At 49.0% G+C, this 19744-nt stretch overlaps 1 protein-coding gene across 1 annotated transcript in view; it reads right to left on the bottom strand.

Annotated features, from left to right (window-relative positions):
* Positions 1 to 7790: 7790 nt before the first annotated feature.
* LOC148431505 (aldehyde dehydrogenase family 3 member B1-like) overlaps positions 7791 to 19744 on the bottom strand; it is a gene marked incomplete at its 3' end in the record, with an annotated part of 364823 nt that continues 352869 nt past the window's right edge. Inside the window, exon 9 of the mRNA XM_088465975.1 lies at positions 7791 to 8177. Within this exon, the coding sequence (XP_088322101.1) occupies positions 7791 to 8177 (387 nt within the window). The remainder of the gene's footprint in view (positions 8178 to 19744) is intronic.

The following is a 19744-nucleotide window of genomic DNA, read 5'->3' on the forward strand; positions in this document are numbered from 1 at the left end:
CCGGACACTCTCTCTTTGAGCCGGTACACATACACACATAAAGGTGAGCACAGAGTAGCCCGGTCTCTCTCTCTCTCTGAGCCGGTACACATACATACAGAAAGATGAGCACAGAGTAGCCCGGTCACTCTCTCTATGAGCCAGTACACATACATACAGAAAGATGAGCACAGAGTAGCCCGGTCACTCTCTCTATGAGCCAGTACACATACATACAGAAAGATGAGCAAAGAGTAGCCCGGTCACTCTCTATGAGCCGGTACACATACATACAGAGAGGTGAGCACAGAGTAGCCCGGTCACTCTCTCTATGAGCCGGTACACATACATACAGAAAGGTGAGCACAGAGTAGCCCGGTCACTCTCTCTATGAGCCGGTACACATACATACAGAAAGATGAGCACAGAGTAGCCCTGTCACTCACTCTATGAGCCGGTACACATACATACAGAAAGATGAGCACAGAGTAGCCCGGTCACTCTCTCTATGAGCCGGTACACATACATACAGAAAGGTGAGCACAGAGTAGCCCGGTCTCTCTCTCTATGAGCCGGTACACATACATACAGAAAGGTGAGCACAGAGTAGCCCGGTCACTCTCTCTATGAGCCGGTACACATACATACAGAAAGGTGAGCACAGAGTAGCCCGGTCACTCTCTCTATGAGCCGGTACACATACATACAGAAAGGTGAGCACAGAGTAGCCCGGTCACTCACTCTATGAGCCGGTACACATACATACAGAAAGATGAGCACAGAGTAGCCCGGTCACTCTCTCTATGAGCCAGTACACATACATACAGAGAGGTGAGCACAGAGTAGCCCGGACACTCTCTCTATGAGCCGGTACACATACACACAGAAAGGTGAGCACAGAGTAGCCCGGTCTCTCACTCTCTCTGAGCCGGTACACATACATACAGAAAGATGAGCACAGAGTAGCCCGGTCACTCTCTCTATGAGCCAGTACACATACATACAGAAAGGTGAGCAAAGAGTAGCCCGGTCACTCTCTATGAGCCGGTACACATACATACAGAGAGTTGAGCACAGAGTAGCCCGGTCACTCTCTCTATGAGCCGGTACACATACATACAGAGAGGTGAACACAGAGTAGCCCGGTCACTCTCTCTATGAGCCGGTACACATACATACAGAGAGGTGAGCACAGAGTAGCCCGGTCACTCTCTCTATGAGCCAGTACACATACATACAGAAAGGTGAGCACAGAGTAGCCTGGTCACTCTCTCTATGAGCCTGTACACATACATACAGAAAGATGAGCACAGAGTAGCCCGGTCACTCTCTCTATGAGCCGCTACACATACATACAGAGAGGTGAGCACAGAGTAGCCCGGTCACTCTCTCTATGAGCCGGTACACATACATACAGAAAGATGAGCACAGAGTAGCCCGGTCACTCACTCTATGAGGGATCACATGATTGAGATTGGTGGTTGTCCCGGGCAAGGCAGCATCATTTAGGCAATGGGGTATAAAATGTGTGCATTTATATGTGTTATCGATTTTAGTTCATATACAGTAAGTACCAGTAAATTGTAGATATACAGAGCAACAACAGCTGCTACAGTAGTGTTAGATTGTTACAAACATGTGATTTAGTGAATACAATGTTGCTATTAGGCTTTATATAACTATGATTCCACGGAGATAAATGTGAATGAACCAGCTGGCACATACTGAAGAGAGTTGTGGAACTTGAATGACCATAGTAACGACATATCATACATATAGTGATAAGTAAATATATAATTCAATATGCCATTTTGGAAAAAAAATGTATCTCTTATATCATAATGCTCCTTTAATCTAGTATGTGTATACTGGTTATACACTTTTTGGTGTATGAGGACACATTAATTGCCTAACATTGCTCTACTCTGTAAGAGGATTCTGATACATCCTATTATCGAAATATAAAAAGGTTAATATTATCAGGCACCTTTCAGTTGTATAATTTATATTGGACTCCGATTACCTATCAGGTTATTGATATACAAAATGTCGTATCATTATAGGTAAATAGAACTTGCTTTTTTCTACTCAATTTATGTAGAGTTAGTAACACATTGGGGACATCATATATCATTTATTTGCTATACAATTAAAACACAAATTTTAATGTGTGCTTCATATTTCGCTTGCTTATAATTTTAGATATATCAAATAAAACTTATATTTTATTTTACAGGCAGGTGCCTTCAGTGGGAAACGCAGGATTATGAAAGAGGGGTTTCCAATACTTGGTTACAAAACCAATGGCAAAAAATCTAACCACATACAGGCAGCACTCCTCAATGCCTTGACGAAATATGTAATAATTGCATCTGAAACGTTGCACAGTAATGGAATAACGAGCTTGGATTATTGAGTACCTGAGGAGCGCTGCCTGTATGTGATTGTATGTTCAAGACTGAGCGGTCTGCTTAGTTCTTAGGATCTTCACCCCGGGTGTTGAACTGTTTTATTTGGAGTCTACTTGACTATATTTATATGGAGCTTTTCAGCTCCTTGAAGAAATAAAATGGCAGCACTGCAAACATACACAGTGACATATACATGCACACAGACGCACACACTGACACAGACACACTAACACACACACACTGCACTGACAAAGCCTATACACACACACACACACACACATATGCACTGACAAAGCCTAGACACACACACACTGACAGACACTGCACTGACAAAGCCTATACACACACACACACACACACACACACATATGCACTGACAAAGCCTAGACACACACACACTGACAGACACTGCACTGACAAAGCCTATACACACACACTACAAAGAAACAAGCAACAGTGATATGCAGAAATGAATAATGATTTTGCCTTAAAGCTTATACACACACACAGAGAGACTGACTGACTGACTGACACACACACAATCTGACAAAGCCTATACACACACACTAACAAAGCCTATACACACACACAGAGACTGACACACTGACAAAGCCTATACACACACAGAGACTGACACACACACAGAGGCTGACACACACACTGACAAAGCCTATACAAACACACACTGACAAAGCCTATACACACACACACACACAGACTGACACACACTGACAAAGCCTATACACACACACAGAGACTGACACACTGACAAAGCCTATACACACACACACTGACAAAGCCTATACACACACACAGAGACTGACACACACACTGACAAAGCCTGTACACTCACACACACACACTGAAAAAGCCTATACATACACACACAGAGACTGACACACACTGACAAAGCCTATACACACACACACAAAGCCTATACACACACACTGACAAAGCCTATACACACACAGAGACTGACACACACACTGACAAAGCCTATACAAACTCACACTGACAAAGCCTATACACACACACACAGACTGACACACACTGACAAAGCCTATACACACACACAGAGACTGACACACACTGACAAAGCCTGTACACACACACTGACAAAGCCTATACACGCACACTGACAAAGCCTATACACACACACACAGACTGACACACACACAGACTGACACACACACACTGACAAAGCCTATACACACACACAGAGACTGACACACACACACTGACAAAGCCTGTACACACACACACTGACAAAGCCTATACACGCACACTGACAAAGCCTATACACACACCCAGACTGACACACACACACACAGACTGACACACACACACAGACTGACACACACACACTGACAAAGCCTATACACACACACACAGACTGACACACACACACTGACAAAGCCTGTACACACACACTGACAAAGCCTATACACACACACTGACAAAGCCTATACACACAGACTGACAACGCCTATATACACACACACAGAGACTGACACACACACACTGACAAAGCCTGTACACACACACACTGACAAAGCCTATACACACACACACACACTGACAAAGCCTATACACACACAGACTGACACACACACACACTGACACACACACACTGACAAAGCCTGTACACACACACTGACAAAGCCTGTACACACACTGACAAAGCCTATATACACACACACACACTGACAAAGCCTATATACACACACACTGACAAAACCTATACACACACACACTGACACACACACACAGACTGACACACACACACTGACAAAGCCTATACACACACACACAGACTGACACACACACACTGACAAAGCCTGTACACACACACTGACAAAGCCTATACACACACACTGACAAAGCCTATACACACAGACTGACAACGCCTATATACACACACACAGAGACTGACACACACACACTGACAAAGCCTGTACACACACACACTGACAAAGCCTATACACACACACACACACTGACAAAGCCTATACACACACAGACTGACACACACACACACTGACACACACACACTGACAAAGCCTGTACACACACACTGACAAAGCCTATACACACACACACACACTGACAAAGCCTATACACACACACACTGACAAAGCCTGTACACACACTGACAAAGCCTATACACACACCCAGACTGACACACACACACACAGACTGACACACACACACACACACTGACAAAGCCTATATACACACACACTGACAAAACCTATACACACACACACTGACAAAGCCTATACACACACAGACTGGCACACTGACAAAGATCACCCTCCCCCCACATGTAAAACATTACACCCAGTTGTGGTGCGGCTCTGGGAGAGAGCGCTGGTCACTGTCACGCAGCAGGCTCCGATGTCTCAGCCTCCAACAATGCTGCTGGTGTGCTGTGCCCTATGGGAACTGCCTGGGAGGAGCTGTGCGCAAGCGCTGCAGCTCCCCCTACAGGCAGCTCAGCCAGGGACAGTTGCCGGCTCACATGTTTTAAACAAAAAAAAAATTATTGTTAAGCTGGGCTGCGATGGAGTGGCGGGCAGGGGGGGTTTCTAGGTACTCGGAAACCCCCCTGCGTGCACGGGTGGCTTTATTCGTGATCACCAGAGCATGATTAGTAAATAGATTTACATTAGAGGTTTAATAAAATCCTGCGAGTGCACCCTGTAAGAAATACTTTCTTCTTCTACATTGTTGCAATCTCAGAGGTTTTAATATGTAACCATCAGGCATGCTGACTGTTAGCCCTGGCAAATATCTTATAGGAATGGCTGAATTAAAGTATCCAGGACACAGGTTAGAAAGGGTCAGATTTCCCCTGATCTTGCAAAACTGGAATGGCCCAGATTCTCTACCCAAAAGCAGGTACATACTTTCCTAGGGACTATCAGTATTTCTGTAAGTTTGTGCCATAATACAGTACAATTAATTAGCTTCAATCTGTGCTAAGTCCCCAATTATACACCACTGACTTTCATAAGGGTTTTTGGTACCCAGGTGCCTCACAATGAAGATTTGGGGCATTATTGAGTCAAGTAGGAGAGAATGGTTTAGACCACCCAGTAGCCTATTTTGTCACACAATTGGAGGGGCAGGAGATGGTGTACAGAACCACCATAGAAGGCAATGACTGACCATAACACCATCACTTGGTACATAGGGAAAGAACATTCCATTATTCTGGTGGAGCTTGTTTCTACAAAGTAGTAACATTTCTGTCTCTTACAATGAGAATACCAAGCAATGAGGATGCCTGGTATTTCTTGTACCAGGCACCCAGGCTGTAGGCATAATAAATGCATCCCGTTCCAAGAGCTCAGAAAAGGTAGGGATATAACAAACCTCCTCTCTTTGGCCAGGGATATATTACAGAATATATGATTTTTCAATATGCTCATACCAGGTTAGGCCCCGCAGGTAAATGTTAAACAGATTACTTGTGACTAGCTGGACAATGACATGTAGTTGGGTATTGTAACCATGGACTCTTTGGTTTTCAGCATGTATTGTGGGTGATAGGTGCATTGTCTACAATTTTGTTATCACGCTTGTTTCTAAAATGTTGCCAGGTGCTCTCAGGTGACAGTTAACATGAGCAGGTCTACAACCATATACTAGCGTTCCCGCTAGGCTGTTTTAGTGGGGCGCGGCGCCCTGCCCTCCTTCTGGAAGGCAAAAAGCGCCCTGCCCTCCAGAAAGAGGGCAAAAAGCGCCCTGCCCTAACAGCCTGTGGGAGCCGTCTTCACCCGCGGGTCGCAGTGTCCCACGGGTGAAGAAATGTGCGGTGACCCGGTCACCGCAGGAGAATAGACGCCGGGCGCATGCGCCCGGCATCTATTCTCACTGTCTGCAGGGCTTGGGGGCTGCCTGGCATGTCCGTAAGTGCCGGGCACGCCCCCAAGAGTGACGAAAAGGGGACGTGTCTTATAGACACACCCCTTTTCAATGACCACACCCCCTTCTCGGTCGCGTGCACGCCTTCGGCGCGCGCATGGACAAGCCCTCTCTAGCTCCGGCGCCTTGCCGGAGCTAGAATGAACACTAATATACTGTATGGGTGCACCGAGTTCTGGTGGTCTCAATGGATTATGGCGGAAGAAGAAAACAGTAGTTACAACACTAATTGCATTTTAAAAGCATGTAATGGGTTACCATAATTAGTCACTTATCATTAGCATATACACTCCCCTTAGTTATCATTGGTCAGTTCCCATTATACTACCAAGGTGGCAGGTAGACTCAGTAGCACTTACACAAAAGTGGGTACCTACCACTCAAGGGGAGGGTGTGAGCAACTTAGGGGGGCGATTCAGACCCGGACGCTAAGCCGCGATCGCTCGCATACAAAAGGGTCCGAGTATGCAAATTCCGCGATCGCACTGTCTGGCTTAAGGACGCTCTCTGTCTTAGAGAGCGATGGCAGAGTGAGCGCACGCCGGTGTAAAGTTGCCCACTTTTCTTTATTAGCACACGTCATCTCCAGGAAGTGTATGATTAATCAGTAACATCGAGAGCCATCGGAGCTGCACGCAGCACTTGAGGTAGACCCTACCCCACCACAAGCACTGCAGGCTGAAATACAACCAGGTGATGTGTACAATGACGCTTCCATACTAATTATGGATGCCCATTAAACGCCATTTTGACGCCCAGACATGCCTGCGTTTGCACCACCACTCCCCCATTCACACGCACCTTCCCCTGTCACCACCCATAAATGGCGCTGTCACTCAAAGTAGCACTCAGTCTGTGTACAACGAGCGCACGATTCCTGATCGCAGTGACGGCTTGTGCATATGCGCAGACAGGCGACAATCACCCATAGCGAGCGACTTAACGTCTGGGTCTGAATCGGCCCCTTAAGTACTCACAGGGTATATGAGAATAGACGACTGTCCCATGGGATAGAGAGGACGTATAAGAGACATGTTCATAGGAGAAATGTGTGAGTGACAGCAGACAGAGGGTAGATCTGATATAAGGGTGTTGATTGCACAGACAGAGATTACTGCTACAGTATATTGGTGTATTGGGTGGTTTTGCTACCTTACATATAACAAAGTTACCATTGTGTCCTCACAGTTGTCTAATCTGTGCATTCCTGACCCCTATGGTACCTTATTATGTACATAGAATGTAATCTCTATATGCATTTTTCTCAGTGATAAATAAATCATTGTTTATTAACAAGTAGTATTTAAATGCATTAAAATACTGTGAAAGCATGAGGTTTATAATGTATTTATTTCCTGTGATTTGAATGGTCTCCCTGTGTCCCAAGAAAGAAGATTCAGAGAAAAGTATTGTGAACGTCAGTGCGAGTCTTCATACATGGCACATTCCATCAGACTGTAAGATTCTTACCTATGTACTTCTGTGACTCATCCGTCTGTCCACCGATCACGATTTTCCCGCATTGCAGTAGCGCAGACACCCGATTGAAATGCCTCTCACTGATGATCCTGCCAAGGTCAGGGGACTGTTTTGGATCTTCCCCATAGAACTCATGGATAGTGGTCTGCAAAGCACTCAGCAACTTATCCTTGATTCTCTCAGAGCAGAGGACATAATCTGGGGCCAAACATGTCTGACCTGCGTTAAAGAATCGCGCCCATGCAATCCGTCTAGCTGCGTTCTTCACGTCACAATCATCATGTACATAACAAGGATTCTTTCCGCCTAGCTCCAGTGTGACTGGTGTCAGATGCTTTGCTGCAGCTGTCATTACAACCTTCCCTACATGAGGATTCCCTGCAGGATGGGAAAGGAAACATTCACTCACTAATTATGGTATATACTGTATGGGGTAGAGGGTGCGCTCGCCCTCTGGGTGTAATGCTGGAGTAAATGGTATGTTGTGGTCTTATGTGTTCGATGTTGTGTGTGGAGTGATTGGGTGTAGGGAGGGAGGAGGGTTGAATGGACTGAAGGTGGTGGGTGAGAAATGAAGACAGAGGCAGAAATGGGGCCCAAAGGGTTTATTGGAAAAAACACAGTACTAATCCTGTCCGGTCCCAGGCACCCAGGTGGGGTGAGCGATCCACTTTGGGGTGTGTGTGGGTGGAGACTGGGGAGGTGAGTGGACCCTTTTAGGGGGCTCCTTTCTGTGCAGTTCAATCGACCGGCACGTTACCCCTGCTGGACCTTTGGTCAACAGTCTTAGGATGTTACGGGGGGACATGCTAAGACTGTGGGTTGGCAGCGGGGCTGGCGGTTGTGGATGTACAACCTGGCGGCATCCCGCGCAGGGGTAAATGTCTTGGAGTCACTTACCTACCGGTAGGATTTGTTTGTGAAGATAGCTTGGGCTGCTGGTAGCTGGTGTTGGAGTTTCCTTTTGCAGATGCAGTGTTGGATGGCTGCTGCGATGTCAGCGGTTGGAGGAAGCTTTGTGTGTGGTGGTAGCTTAGCTGGTGCACTGTGGGGCTTGGTGAGGCTGCATTGCTGGCGTTCTGCTCCCGCTGCCTGGTGGGTGCCTGTTTGTGTGGATCGCTTTGGGATTGCTGCTGGACAAACAGCTGCGAGTTTAGCTGGTGTTGGTTACTCCCGGGGGGCGGTGCGTGGTCGCCTGGGTAGGACAGGCGGAGTGGTGATCAGGAGGGGTGCGCAGGGCCTTGCTAGGTGTGATGCCCAGCGCGGCCCTGCGGGTGGCAGGTAAAAAAGGGTTCTGGAAGCAGCAAGGCTCGACCGAGTTCTCCGCAGGAATGAAGAGCTCTGGTGTAAGCTGGCTGTGGTGTCAGGATGAAGGGGGTCTCCAACGCATTTCGGCAGGGGCTCTGCCTTCTTCAAGGAGGTAAGAAGTGTTGCTATGAACGTGTGGGGTTTAAATGTGGAACTTCCGGGTTCTGTGTTTGTCAGGTGGTGGAGATGACCAATCGGTGTTGAGAGTGGGTGTGGCCCATGTATCTGATAGGTCGTGGGTGATTGTGCGAGGCTAAGCATGTAATTGGGTGATATCGTCACGTGGTTTGGGCAGCCAATGGTGTGCTGCGCTGCTGTGGGTCTGTTAGCTGGGGCTCGTGTCTGGGTACATGTGTGGCTGCTATGGGGAACGTGACCGGCTGGAATGGTCAGCGGCAGTCACGTGGTGTTGGCAGCCAATCGTGTGCTTTGCTGGTGTGGGTGTACTGTAATGCATTATGTGGTTGCTATGGGGATCGTGAGCGGTAGTTGGTTGGAGGTGGTCACGTGGTGCGGGCAGCCAATCTTATGCTGTGTAGGGTTTCCGTGTGTTTACATGGGTTGAGGTGACAGCTGGTTCTGGCGTGCGTAGAGCGGAGGAGGTAAGCGGAAGAAATAACTGAGTGTTTGGTGCTGGGTGGAGGATTTAATGATCGGGCAGGGGTATATGCGAGTAGGGTGGGGGTCAGGGGCACTGGGATGTGTGTGGCAATTGTAGTGGAGGTGGGGATGTGAAACCGCACTGTTGTGGTGGTTTAGTCCCATGGTGCGGGCGGCCAATCATGTGCTGTGATAGGCTGGGTGTGTGTGTCGGAGTGATTATGAAGGTGATGGTTGGTGGCTCGGGTGGCCTAAGGGGTCCGGGGAGGTGTGGATGGCCGTCTCTCCGGGGATGGTGGCTAAGTGATCGGGCAGGGGGTGATGGAATTAAACTGGTGCGTGTAGCGTGTGTCACGCTGGCAGTGCTGTATTGTACATTGCTGTTATATGTATAATGGTGTCTAGATGATGGCCACGTGTGGTAGGAGGGTGGGTGTGGTGGTTAGTATCACTAACCTGTGTGATGTGTGGAATGCCGGGGTTGTGTACGTATATATGTGGTGTGACCGAGTGGTGATGTTAAATGAACTCATACGGGGAAGTGTGTGTTAACGTGTGGCGAGGAGGAGTAAGGTTGGTCTGTTGACTAATAGGTTCTTACTGTGTGGTATGTGTTTGTTGCAGTAGTGTGTAAATGGTCATGTTGTGGAGAGAGGGGGGGGAGGAAGGGGTGCCATCTTGGGATGGTGTGGTCACTATAGAGGCAGTCAGGATTGTATGTGGGGGCTGGGATATAGTGTAGCGTGAGGGGGGGCGGGGGGAGTGCAGGTGTGTGTTCGTATAAGGACCGGTGATGTGTCAGACAAGAGCCATAGCAACATAGAGATGCGAGGGGCGGGGAGTGTCCTAGATGTGTGTGGCAGTGGGGTGTGATGGGTGCTTGTTGTGCTGGGCGATGAGGTGGGGGGGATGGGGGTGGCTCGGATGATGGTCGTGGCTAGGTGTATTCGTGTGACGGTGCTGTCTGTTGTGTTGGGGGGGGGCTGGGTGTCCAGTTGGGATGTGGGTAGGGGTGTTGGAATGGGTGGTGCAGTCGGTATAAGGGGTATGGGGGTGGTGGTGCTTAAGGTGTCAAGGTGTGTTTGTATCAGGGCAGGGTTGGTAGGGGAAGGGGATGTCGAGGTAACGGTGATGCGGGGGGTGATATTGGGATCACTGATTCTGGGTGTCAGAATTGGAATGTTTGGTATGGCTTGATGGGGCGGTAGGGGGAGGTGATAGATTAGGGGGGGTGGGGGGGTAGTGGAGGGGGGGTTGGATGGTCGGAAAAGGTGGAAGGTCGGATTTCTTGACAATTAGAGGGGTGAAGTACGCGGGGTTGCGTGGGGATAGGTGTTATTATGTGTCAAGTATATGGTGTTCATTTGGAGATGACTGATTTAATCTCGTTATCAATGTTTAGTCCTTTGGGTGCTAGTGTTTTGAGGGTGAAGATCCACCGGAGTTCCTCCTTGTTTAGGATCTTGGTGTGGTCCCCTCCCCTCCAGTTTTTCTTGATGTGTTTAATGCCTGTGAACTTGATGCCTGTCGTGTTGCTATGGTGGTGTTCTTGGAAGTGTATCGGTATGCTGTGATTGTCTGTCTGTTTCGTGATGTTTCTGAGGTGTTCTTGGATCCTGGTTTTCAGTGGTCTGGTGGTTCTATCAATGTATTGTTGGTTGCAGGGGCATTGTATAAGATATATGACGTTTGTGGTGTTACATATTATGTGTTCCTGTATTTTGTATGTTTCTCCTGTCTGTGTTGATGTTAATGACGTGGTGGGTCTGGTGCTGCAATATTTCAAGGTGGTACAGCTGGTGCACGTACCGCAGTGGAAGAAAACTTGTGTAGGTCTAGAATTGTCCTGTGTAGTCTGTGAATGTTGCAGGGGTGGGATGTGATTGCGGACCAGTTGGTTCTGTATGTTGGGGGCTTTCCTGTAGATGACTTTTGGTTTGCTGGGTAAAATGTCGATGAGTTGTTCGTCATGTAGTAGTAGGTGCCAATGTTTGTTCACGATGCGTTTTATGCTGTTTGCGTGTGTGTTGTATTGCGTGATAAATGGGATGTTGTCCTGTATATCTTGCGGTTTTTGTTTGTAGTCAAGAAGTGGCTGTCTGTCTTCTTTATCTATTTGTATGAGGGTGCTTTCTAACTTGTCTGGTTTGTATGCTTTGTCCAAAAATTGTTTTTTGAGGGTGTTGGCTTGTTCCTTGTAGTCTGTGAGTCTTGTGCAGTTATGTCTAATGCATTTGAATTGTCCTGTGGGGATATTGTCAAGCCAGGTGGGGTGGTGACCACTGGTGGATAGGATGTAGCTGTTGACGTCCACTGGTATTTGGTAGGTTCTTGTATGTATCTGATTGTTTGCGATGAAGACTTCCAAGTCGAGGAAGTTGACTGATGTCTGGCTGTAGTGTGTCGTGAAATGGAGGTTTCTATCGTTGTTATTGATGTAGTTGATGAAGTCAAGTAATGTGTTGAGGGGGCCTTTCCAGATGCAGAGGACGTCGTTGATGTACCTCGTCCATAGGACCAAGTTCGTGTCCCAGCCATGGCCCGTCCATATGTGGGAGTCTTCCCAGCTACTCATGAACAGGTTCGCATAGCTGGGCGCGAACTTTGTCCCCATGGCAGTGCCCTTCCTCTGCAGGAAAAATTCCCCATTGAACCAGAAATAGTTATGTGAAAGGATGTAATCAATGCCTTGTAGAATGAAGGATAATTGGTCTGGTTCCAGTGAGTCATGTTTGAGGTGTTCGTTGATGCTGTCGAGTCCTTGTGTGTGTGATTCTAGTGTAGAGTGATGTAACACTGCTGGTGACCAGCCAGTGGTCATCACCCCATGTTATGTTGTTGAGGATTTTGATATATATAATATACGTACACAACCCCGGCATTCCACACATCACACAGGTTAGCGATACTAACCACCACACCCACCCTCCTACCACACGTGGCCATCATCTAGACACCATTATACATATAACAGCAATGTACAATACAGCACTGCCAGCGTGACACACGCTACACACATAAGTTTAATTCCATCACTCCCTGCCCGATCACTTAGCCACCATCCCCGGAGAGACGCCCATCCACACCTCCCTGGACCCCTTAGGCCACCTGAGCCACCAACCATCACCTTCATAATCACTCCCACACACACCCAGCCTATCACAGCACATGATTGGCCGCTCGCACCATGGGACTAAACTACCACAACAGTGCGGTTTCACATCCCCACCTCCACTATAATTGCCACACACATCCCAGTGCCCCTGACCCCCACCCTACTCGCATATACCCCTGCCCGATCATTAAATCCTCCACCCAGCACCAAACACTCAGTTATTTCTTCCGCTTACCTCCTCCGCTCTACGCACGCCAGAACCAGCTGTCACCTCAACCCATGTAAACAAACGGAAACCCTACACAGCATAAGATTGGCTGCCCGCACCACGTGACCACCTCCAACCAACTACCGCTCACGATCCCCATAGCAACCGCATAATGCATTACAGTACACCAGCTCCAGCATACACACCCACACCAGCAGAGCACACGATTGGCTGCCAACACCACGTGACCGCCGCTGACCATCCCAGCCAGACATGAACCCCATAGCAGCCACACACGCACCCAGACACGAGCCCCAGCTAACAGACCCACAGCAGCGCAGCACACCATTGGCTGCCCAAACCACGTGACGATATCACCCAATTACAGGCTTAGCCTCGCACAATCACCCACGACCTATCAGATACATGGGCCACACCCACTCTCAGCACTGATTGGTCATCTCCACCACCTGACAAACACAGAACCCGGAAGTTCCACATTTAAACCCCACACATTCATAGCAACACTTCTTACCTCCTTGAAGAAGGCAGAGCCCATGCCAAAATGCGTCGGAGACCCCCTTCATCCTGACACCACAGCCAGCTTACACCAGAGCTCTTCATTCCCGCGGAGAACTCAGTCGAGCCTTGCTGCTTCCAGAACCCTTTTTTACCTGCCACCCGCAGGGCCGCGCTGGGCATCACACCTAGCAAGGCCCTGCGCACCCCTCCTGATCACCACTCCGCCTGTCCTACCCAGGCAACCACGCACTGCCCCCCGGGAGTAACCAACACCAGCTCCACTCGCAGCTGTTCGTCCAGCAGCAATCCCGAAGAGATCCACACAAACAGGCACCCACCAGGCAGTGGGAGCAGAACGCCAGCAACGCGGCCTCACCAAGCCCCACAGCTAAGCTACCACCACACACAAAGCTTCCTCCAACCGCTGACATCGCAGCAGCCATCCAACACTGCATCTGCAAAAGGAAACTCCAACACCAGCTACCAGCAGCCCAAGCTATCTTCACAAACAAATCCTACCGGTAGGTAAGTGACTCCGAGACTTTTACCCCTGCGCGGGACGCCGCCAGGTTGTACATCCACAACCGCCAGACCCGCTGCCAACCCACCACTCCCCTCCCCCCGAGACATCCTAAGACTGTTGACCAAAGGTCCAGCAGGGGTAACGTGCCGGTCGATTAAACTGCACAGAAAGGAGCCCCCTAAAAGGGTCCACTCACCTCCCCAGTCTTCACCCACACACACCCCAAAGTGGATCGCTCACCCCACCGGGGTGCCTGGGACCGAACAGGATTAGTACTGTGTTTTTTCCAATAAACCCTTTGGCCCCCATTTCTGCCTCTGTCTTCATTTCTCACCCACCACCTTCAGTCCATTCAACCCCCCTCCCTCCCTACACCCAATCACTCCACACACAACATCAAACACATAAGACCACAACATACCATTTACTCCAGCATTACACCCATAGGGCGAGCGCACCCTCCGCACCCTCTACCCCATTTGATCGCTGAACAGGACTCGGTACTCCTGCTTTTAGGAAGGTGCAGCACCCCGACACAAACCATACATCCCACATTCCATCTGCCCATACAGCAGAGTGCAGTTCTAACCAATCATTTGCAGGTATATACTGTATGTTTGACATGCACCTTGATTTACTTACCTGGACCTACAGTAGATATCTGCCAAGCTGCATGGGTTAGTGAATAAGATTACAGCATTTGAGGTGCAGAAATGTGTACAGCTAGTGGAGCAGTTGGGTGGAATAAGGTGTCCTTTGTAAACTACATGGCAGGTTCACCGGTGTAATTAGAATAAAATGAGAATAGAAAGGTGAGGTATATAAACACTAGATATGGAAGTATATGGATTCAAGGCCTGAATGAGCACAGATGGCAAGGCTGCGGTCGCAGCACGCCCAGCACTACATTGTGCCGCCCCCTCACCCTGTTCTCACATCCGTACTAATGTGCAAGTATGCAAAATAATCGGTAACATTGAGTAACATCGGAGCTGCACGCACATTTGTGGTTGACATGACCCTGCCACAGAAGTTACTAAACTCAGGCTGCATATGGGTTCACTGAGGATAATTTATACACGCCCCTGCAACGGCAACACGCCTGCGTACACACGACCACCCCCCTTCACCACCCACAAAAGGCAATACCTGTCAGTCACTAAGTGATGGGTCTGCGTACTGCCTGCAAACGCATTCCCGACCACAGCGCCTGACTCGCTCATGTACACTAACGCCTCTAGCACTGTGCAGCCACATCTCCGGGAGTTAGGCAGACACATATGTTACACATGTAGGGTAACGCATCTAGCATTGTGCAGCCACATCTCCGGGAGTTAGGCAGACACATATGTGACACAGGCTGGGTAACGCATCTAGCACTGTGCAGCCACATCTCAGGGAGTTAGGCAGACACACATGTTACACAGGCTGAGTAATGCTTCTAACACTGTGCAGCCACATCTCAGGGAGTTAGGCAGACACATATGTTACACAGGCTGGGTAACGCATCTAGCACTATGCAGGCACATCTCAGGGAGAGGCAGACACATATGTGACACAGGCTGGGTAACGCCTCTAGCACTGTGCAGCCACATCTCAGGGAGTTAGGCAGACACATATGTTACACAGGCTGAGTAACGCATGTAGCACTGTGCAGACACATCTCAGGGAGATAGGCAGACACATATGTTACACAGGCTGAGTAATGCATCTAACACTGTGCAGACACATCTCCGGGAGTTAGGCAGACACATATGGGACACATGTAGGGTAACGCATCTAGCACTGTGCAGCCACATCTCCGGGAGTTAGGCAGACACATATGTGACACAGGCTGGGTAACGCCTCTAGCACTGTGCAGCCACATCTCCGGGAGTTAGGCAGACACATATGTGACACAGGCTGGGTAACGCCTCTAGCACTGTGCAGCCACATCTCCGGGAGTTAGGCAGACACATATGTTACACAGGCTGAGTAACGCATGTAGAAATGTGCAGCCACATCTCAGGGAGTTAGGCAGACACATATGTGACACAGGCTGGGTAACGCATCTAGCACTGTGCAGCCACATCTCAGGGAGTTAGGCAGACACACATGTTACACAGGCAGGGTAATGCATGTAGCACTGTGCAGACACATCTCAGGGAGTTAGGCAGACACATATGTGACACAGGCTGAGTAACGCATGTAGCACTGAGCAGACACATCTCAGGGAGCTAGGCAGACACATATGTGACACAGGCTGAGTAACGCATGTAACACTGTGTAGACACATCTCAGGGAGTTAGGCAGACACATATGTTACACATGCTGAGTAACGCATGTACCACTGTGCAGACACATCTCCTGGAGTTAGGCAGACACATATGTTACACAGGCTGGGTAAAGCATGTAGCAGTGTGCAGCCACGTCTCAGGGAGTTAGGCAGACACATATGTTACACAGGCTGGGTAAAGCATCTAGCACTGTGCAGAGACATCTCAGGGAGTTAGGCAGACACATATGTGACACAGGCTGGGTAACGCATGTAGCACTGTGCAGCCACATCTCAGGGAGTTAGGCAGACATATGTGACACAGGCTGGGTAACGCATGTAGCACTGTGCAGTCACATCTCAGGGAGTTAGGCAGACACATATGTTACACAGGCTGAGTAACGCATCTAGCACTGTGCAGCCACATCTCCGGGAGTTAGGCAGACACATATGTTACACAGGCTGAGTAACGCATCTAGCACTGTGCAGCCACATCTCCGGGAGTTAGGCAGACACATATGTTACACATGCTGAGTAACGCATGTAGCACTGTGCAGACACATCTCAGGGAGTTAGGCAGACACACATGTTACACAGGCTGAGTAACGCATCTAGTACTGTGCAGCCACATCTCCGGGAGTTAGGCAGACACATATGTTACACAGGCTGGGTAACGCATGTAGCACTGTGCAGACACATCTCAGGGAGTTAGGCAGACACATATGTGACACAGGCTGGGCAACGCATGTAGCACTGTCCAGCCACATTTCAGGGAGTTAGGTAGACACATATGTTACACAGGCTGGGTAAAGCATCTAGCACTGTGCAGAGACATCTCAGGGAGTTAGGCAGACACCATATGTTACTCAGGCTGAGTAACGCATGTAGCACTGTGCAGACACATCTCAGGGAGTTAGGCAGACACATATGTTACACAGGCTGAGTAACGCATGTAGCACTGTGCAGACACATCTCAGGGAGTTAGGCAGACACATATGTGACACAGGCTGAGTAACGCATGTAGCACTGTGCAGACACACCTCAGGGAGCTAGGCAGACACATATGTTACACAGGCTGAGTAACGCATGTAGCACTGTGCAGACACATCTCAGGGAGTTAGGCAGACACATATGTTACACAGGCTGGGTAAAGCATCTAGCACTGTGCAGACACATCTCCGGGAGTTAGGCAGACACATATGTTACACAGGCTGAGTAACGCATGTAGCACTGTGCAGACACATCTCAGGGAGTTAGGCAGACACATATGTTACACAGGCTGAGTAACGCATGTAGCACTGTGCAGACACATCTCAGGGAGCTAGGCAGACACATATGTGACACAGGCTGAGTAACGCATGTAGCACTGTGTAGACACATCTCAGGGAGTTAGGCAGACACATATGTTACACATGCTGAGTAACGCATGTACCACTGTGCAGACACATCTCCTGGAGTTAGGCAGACACATATGTTACACAGGCTGGGTAAAGCATGTAGCAGTGTGCAGCCACGTCTCAGGGAGTTAGGCAGACACATATGTTACACAGGCTGGGTAAAGCATCTAGCACTGTGCAGAGACATCTCAGGGAGTTAGGCAGACACATATGTTACACAGGCTGAGTAACGCATGTAGCACTGTGCAGACACATCTCAGGGAGTTAGGCAGACACACATGTCACACAGGCTGAGTAACGCATGTAGCACTGTGCAGACACATCTCAGGGACTTAGGCAGACATATGTGACACAGGCTGGGTAAAGCATCTAGCACTGTGCAGACACATCTCAGGGAGTTAGGCAGACACATATGTGACACAGGCTGAGTAACGCATGTAGCACTGTGCAGACACATCTCAGGGACTTAGGCAGACACATATGTTACACAGGCTGAGTAACGCATCTAACACTGTGCAGCCACATCTCCGGGAGTTAGACAGACACATATGTGACACATGTAGGGTAATGCATCTAGCACTGTGCAGACACATCTCCGGGAGTTAGGCAGACACATATGTGACACAGGCTGGGTAATGCCTCTAGCACTGTGCAGCCACATCTCCGGGAGTTAGGCAGACACATATGTGACACATGCTGGGTAACACCTCTAGCACTGTGCAGCCACATCTCCGGGAGTTAGGCAGACACATATGTTACACAGGCTGAGTAACGCATGTAGCACTGTGCAGCCACATCTCAGGGAGTTAGGCAGACACATATGTGACACAGGCTGGGTAACGCATCTAGCACTGTGCAGCCACATCTCAGGGAGTTAGACAGACACACATGTTACACAGGCAGGGTAACGCATGTAGCACTGTGCAGACACATCTCAGGGAGTTAGGCATACACACATATGTGACACAGGCTGGGTAACGCATGTAGCACTGTGCAGACACATCTCCGGGAGTTAGGCAGGCACATATGTTACACAGGCTGAGTAACGCCTCTAGCACAGTGCAGACACATCTCAGGGAGTTAGGCAGACACATATGTTACACAAGCTGAGTAATGCATGTAGCACTGTGCAGCCACATCTCCGGGAGTTAGGCAGACACATATGTTACACAGGCTGAGTAAAGCATCTAGCACTGTGCAGAGACATCTCAGGGAGTTAGGCAGACACCATATGTTACTCAGGCTGAGTAACGCATGTAGCACTGTGCAGACACATCTCAGGGAGTTAGGCAGACACATATGTTACACAGGCTGAGTAACGCATGTAGCACTGTGCAGACACATCTCAGGGAGTTAGGCAGACACATATGTGACCAAGCCTGAGTAACGCATGTAGCACTGTGCAGACACATCTCAGGGAGCTAGGCAGACACATATGTTACACAGGCTGAGTAACGCATGTAGCACTGTGCAGACACATCTCAGGGAGTTAGGCAGACACATATGTTACACAGGCTGGGTAAAGCATCTAGCACTGTGCAGACACATCTCCGGGAGTTAGGCAGACACATATGTTACACAGGCTGAGTAACGCATGTAGCACTGTGCAGACACATCTCAGGGAGTTAGGCAGACACATATGTTACACAGGCTGAGTAACGCATGTAGCACTGAGCAGACACATCTCAGGGAGCTAGGCAGACACATATGTGACACAGGCTGAGTAACGCATGTAGCACTGTGTAGACACATCTCAGGGAGTTAGGCAGACACATATGTTACACATGCTGAGTAACGCATGTACCACTGTGCAGACACATCTCCTGGAGTTAGGCAGACACATATGTTACACAGGCTGGGTAAAGCATGTAGCAGTGTGCAGCCACGTCTCAGGGAGTTAGGCAGACACATATGTTACACAGGCTGGGTAAAGCATCTAGCACTGTGCAGAGACATCTCAGGGAGTTAGGCAGACACATATGTTACACAGGCTGAGTAACGCATGTAGCACTGTGCAG

This window comes from Taudactylus pleione, unplaced genomic scaffold, assembly GCF_031769625.1.
Source record: "Taudactylus pleione unplaced genomic scaffold, aTauple2 ptg002204l, whole genome shotgun sequence".
Taxonomy (NCBI): domain Eukaryota; kingdom Metazoa; phylum Chordata; class Amphibia; order Anura; family Myobatrachidae; genus Taudactylus; species Taudactylus pleione.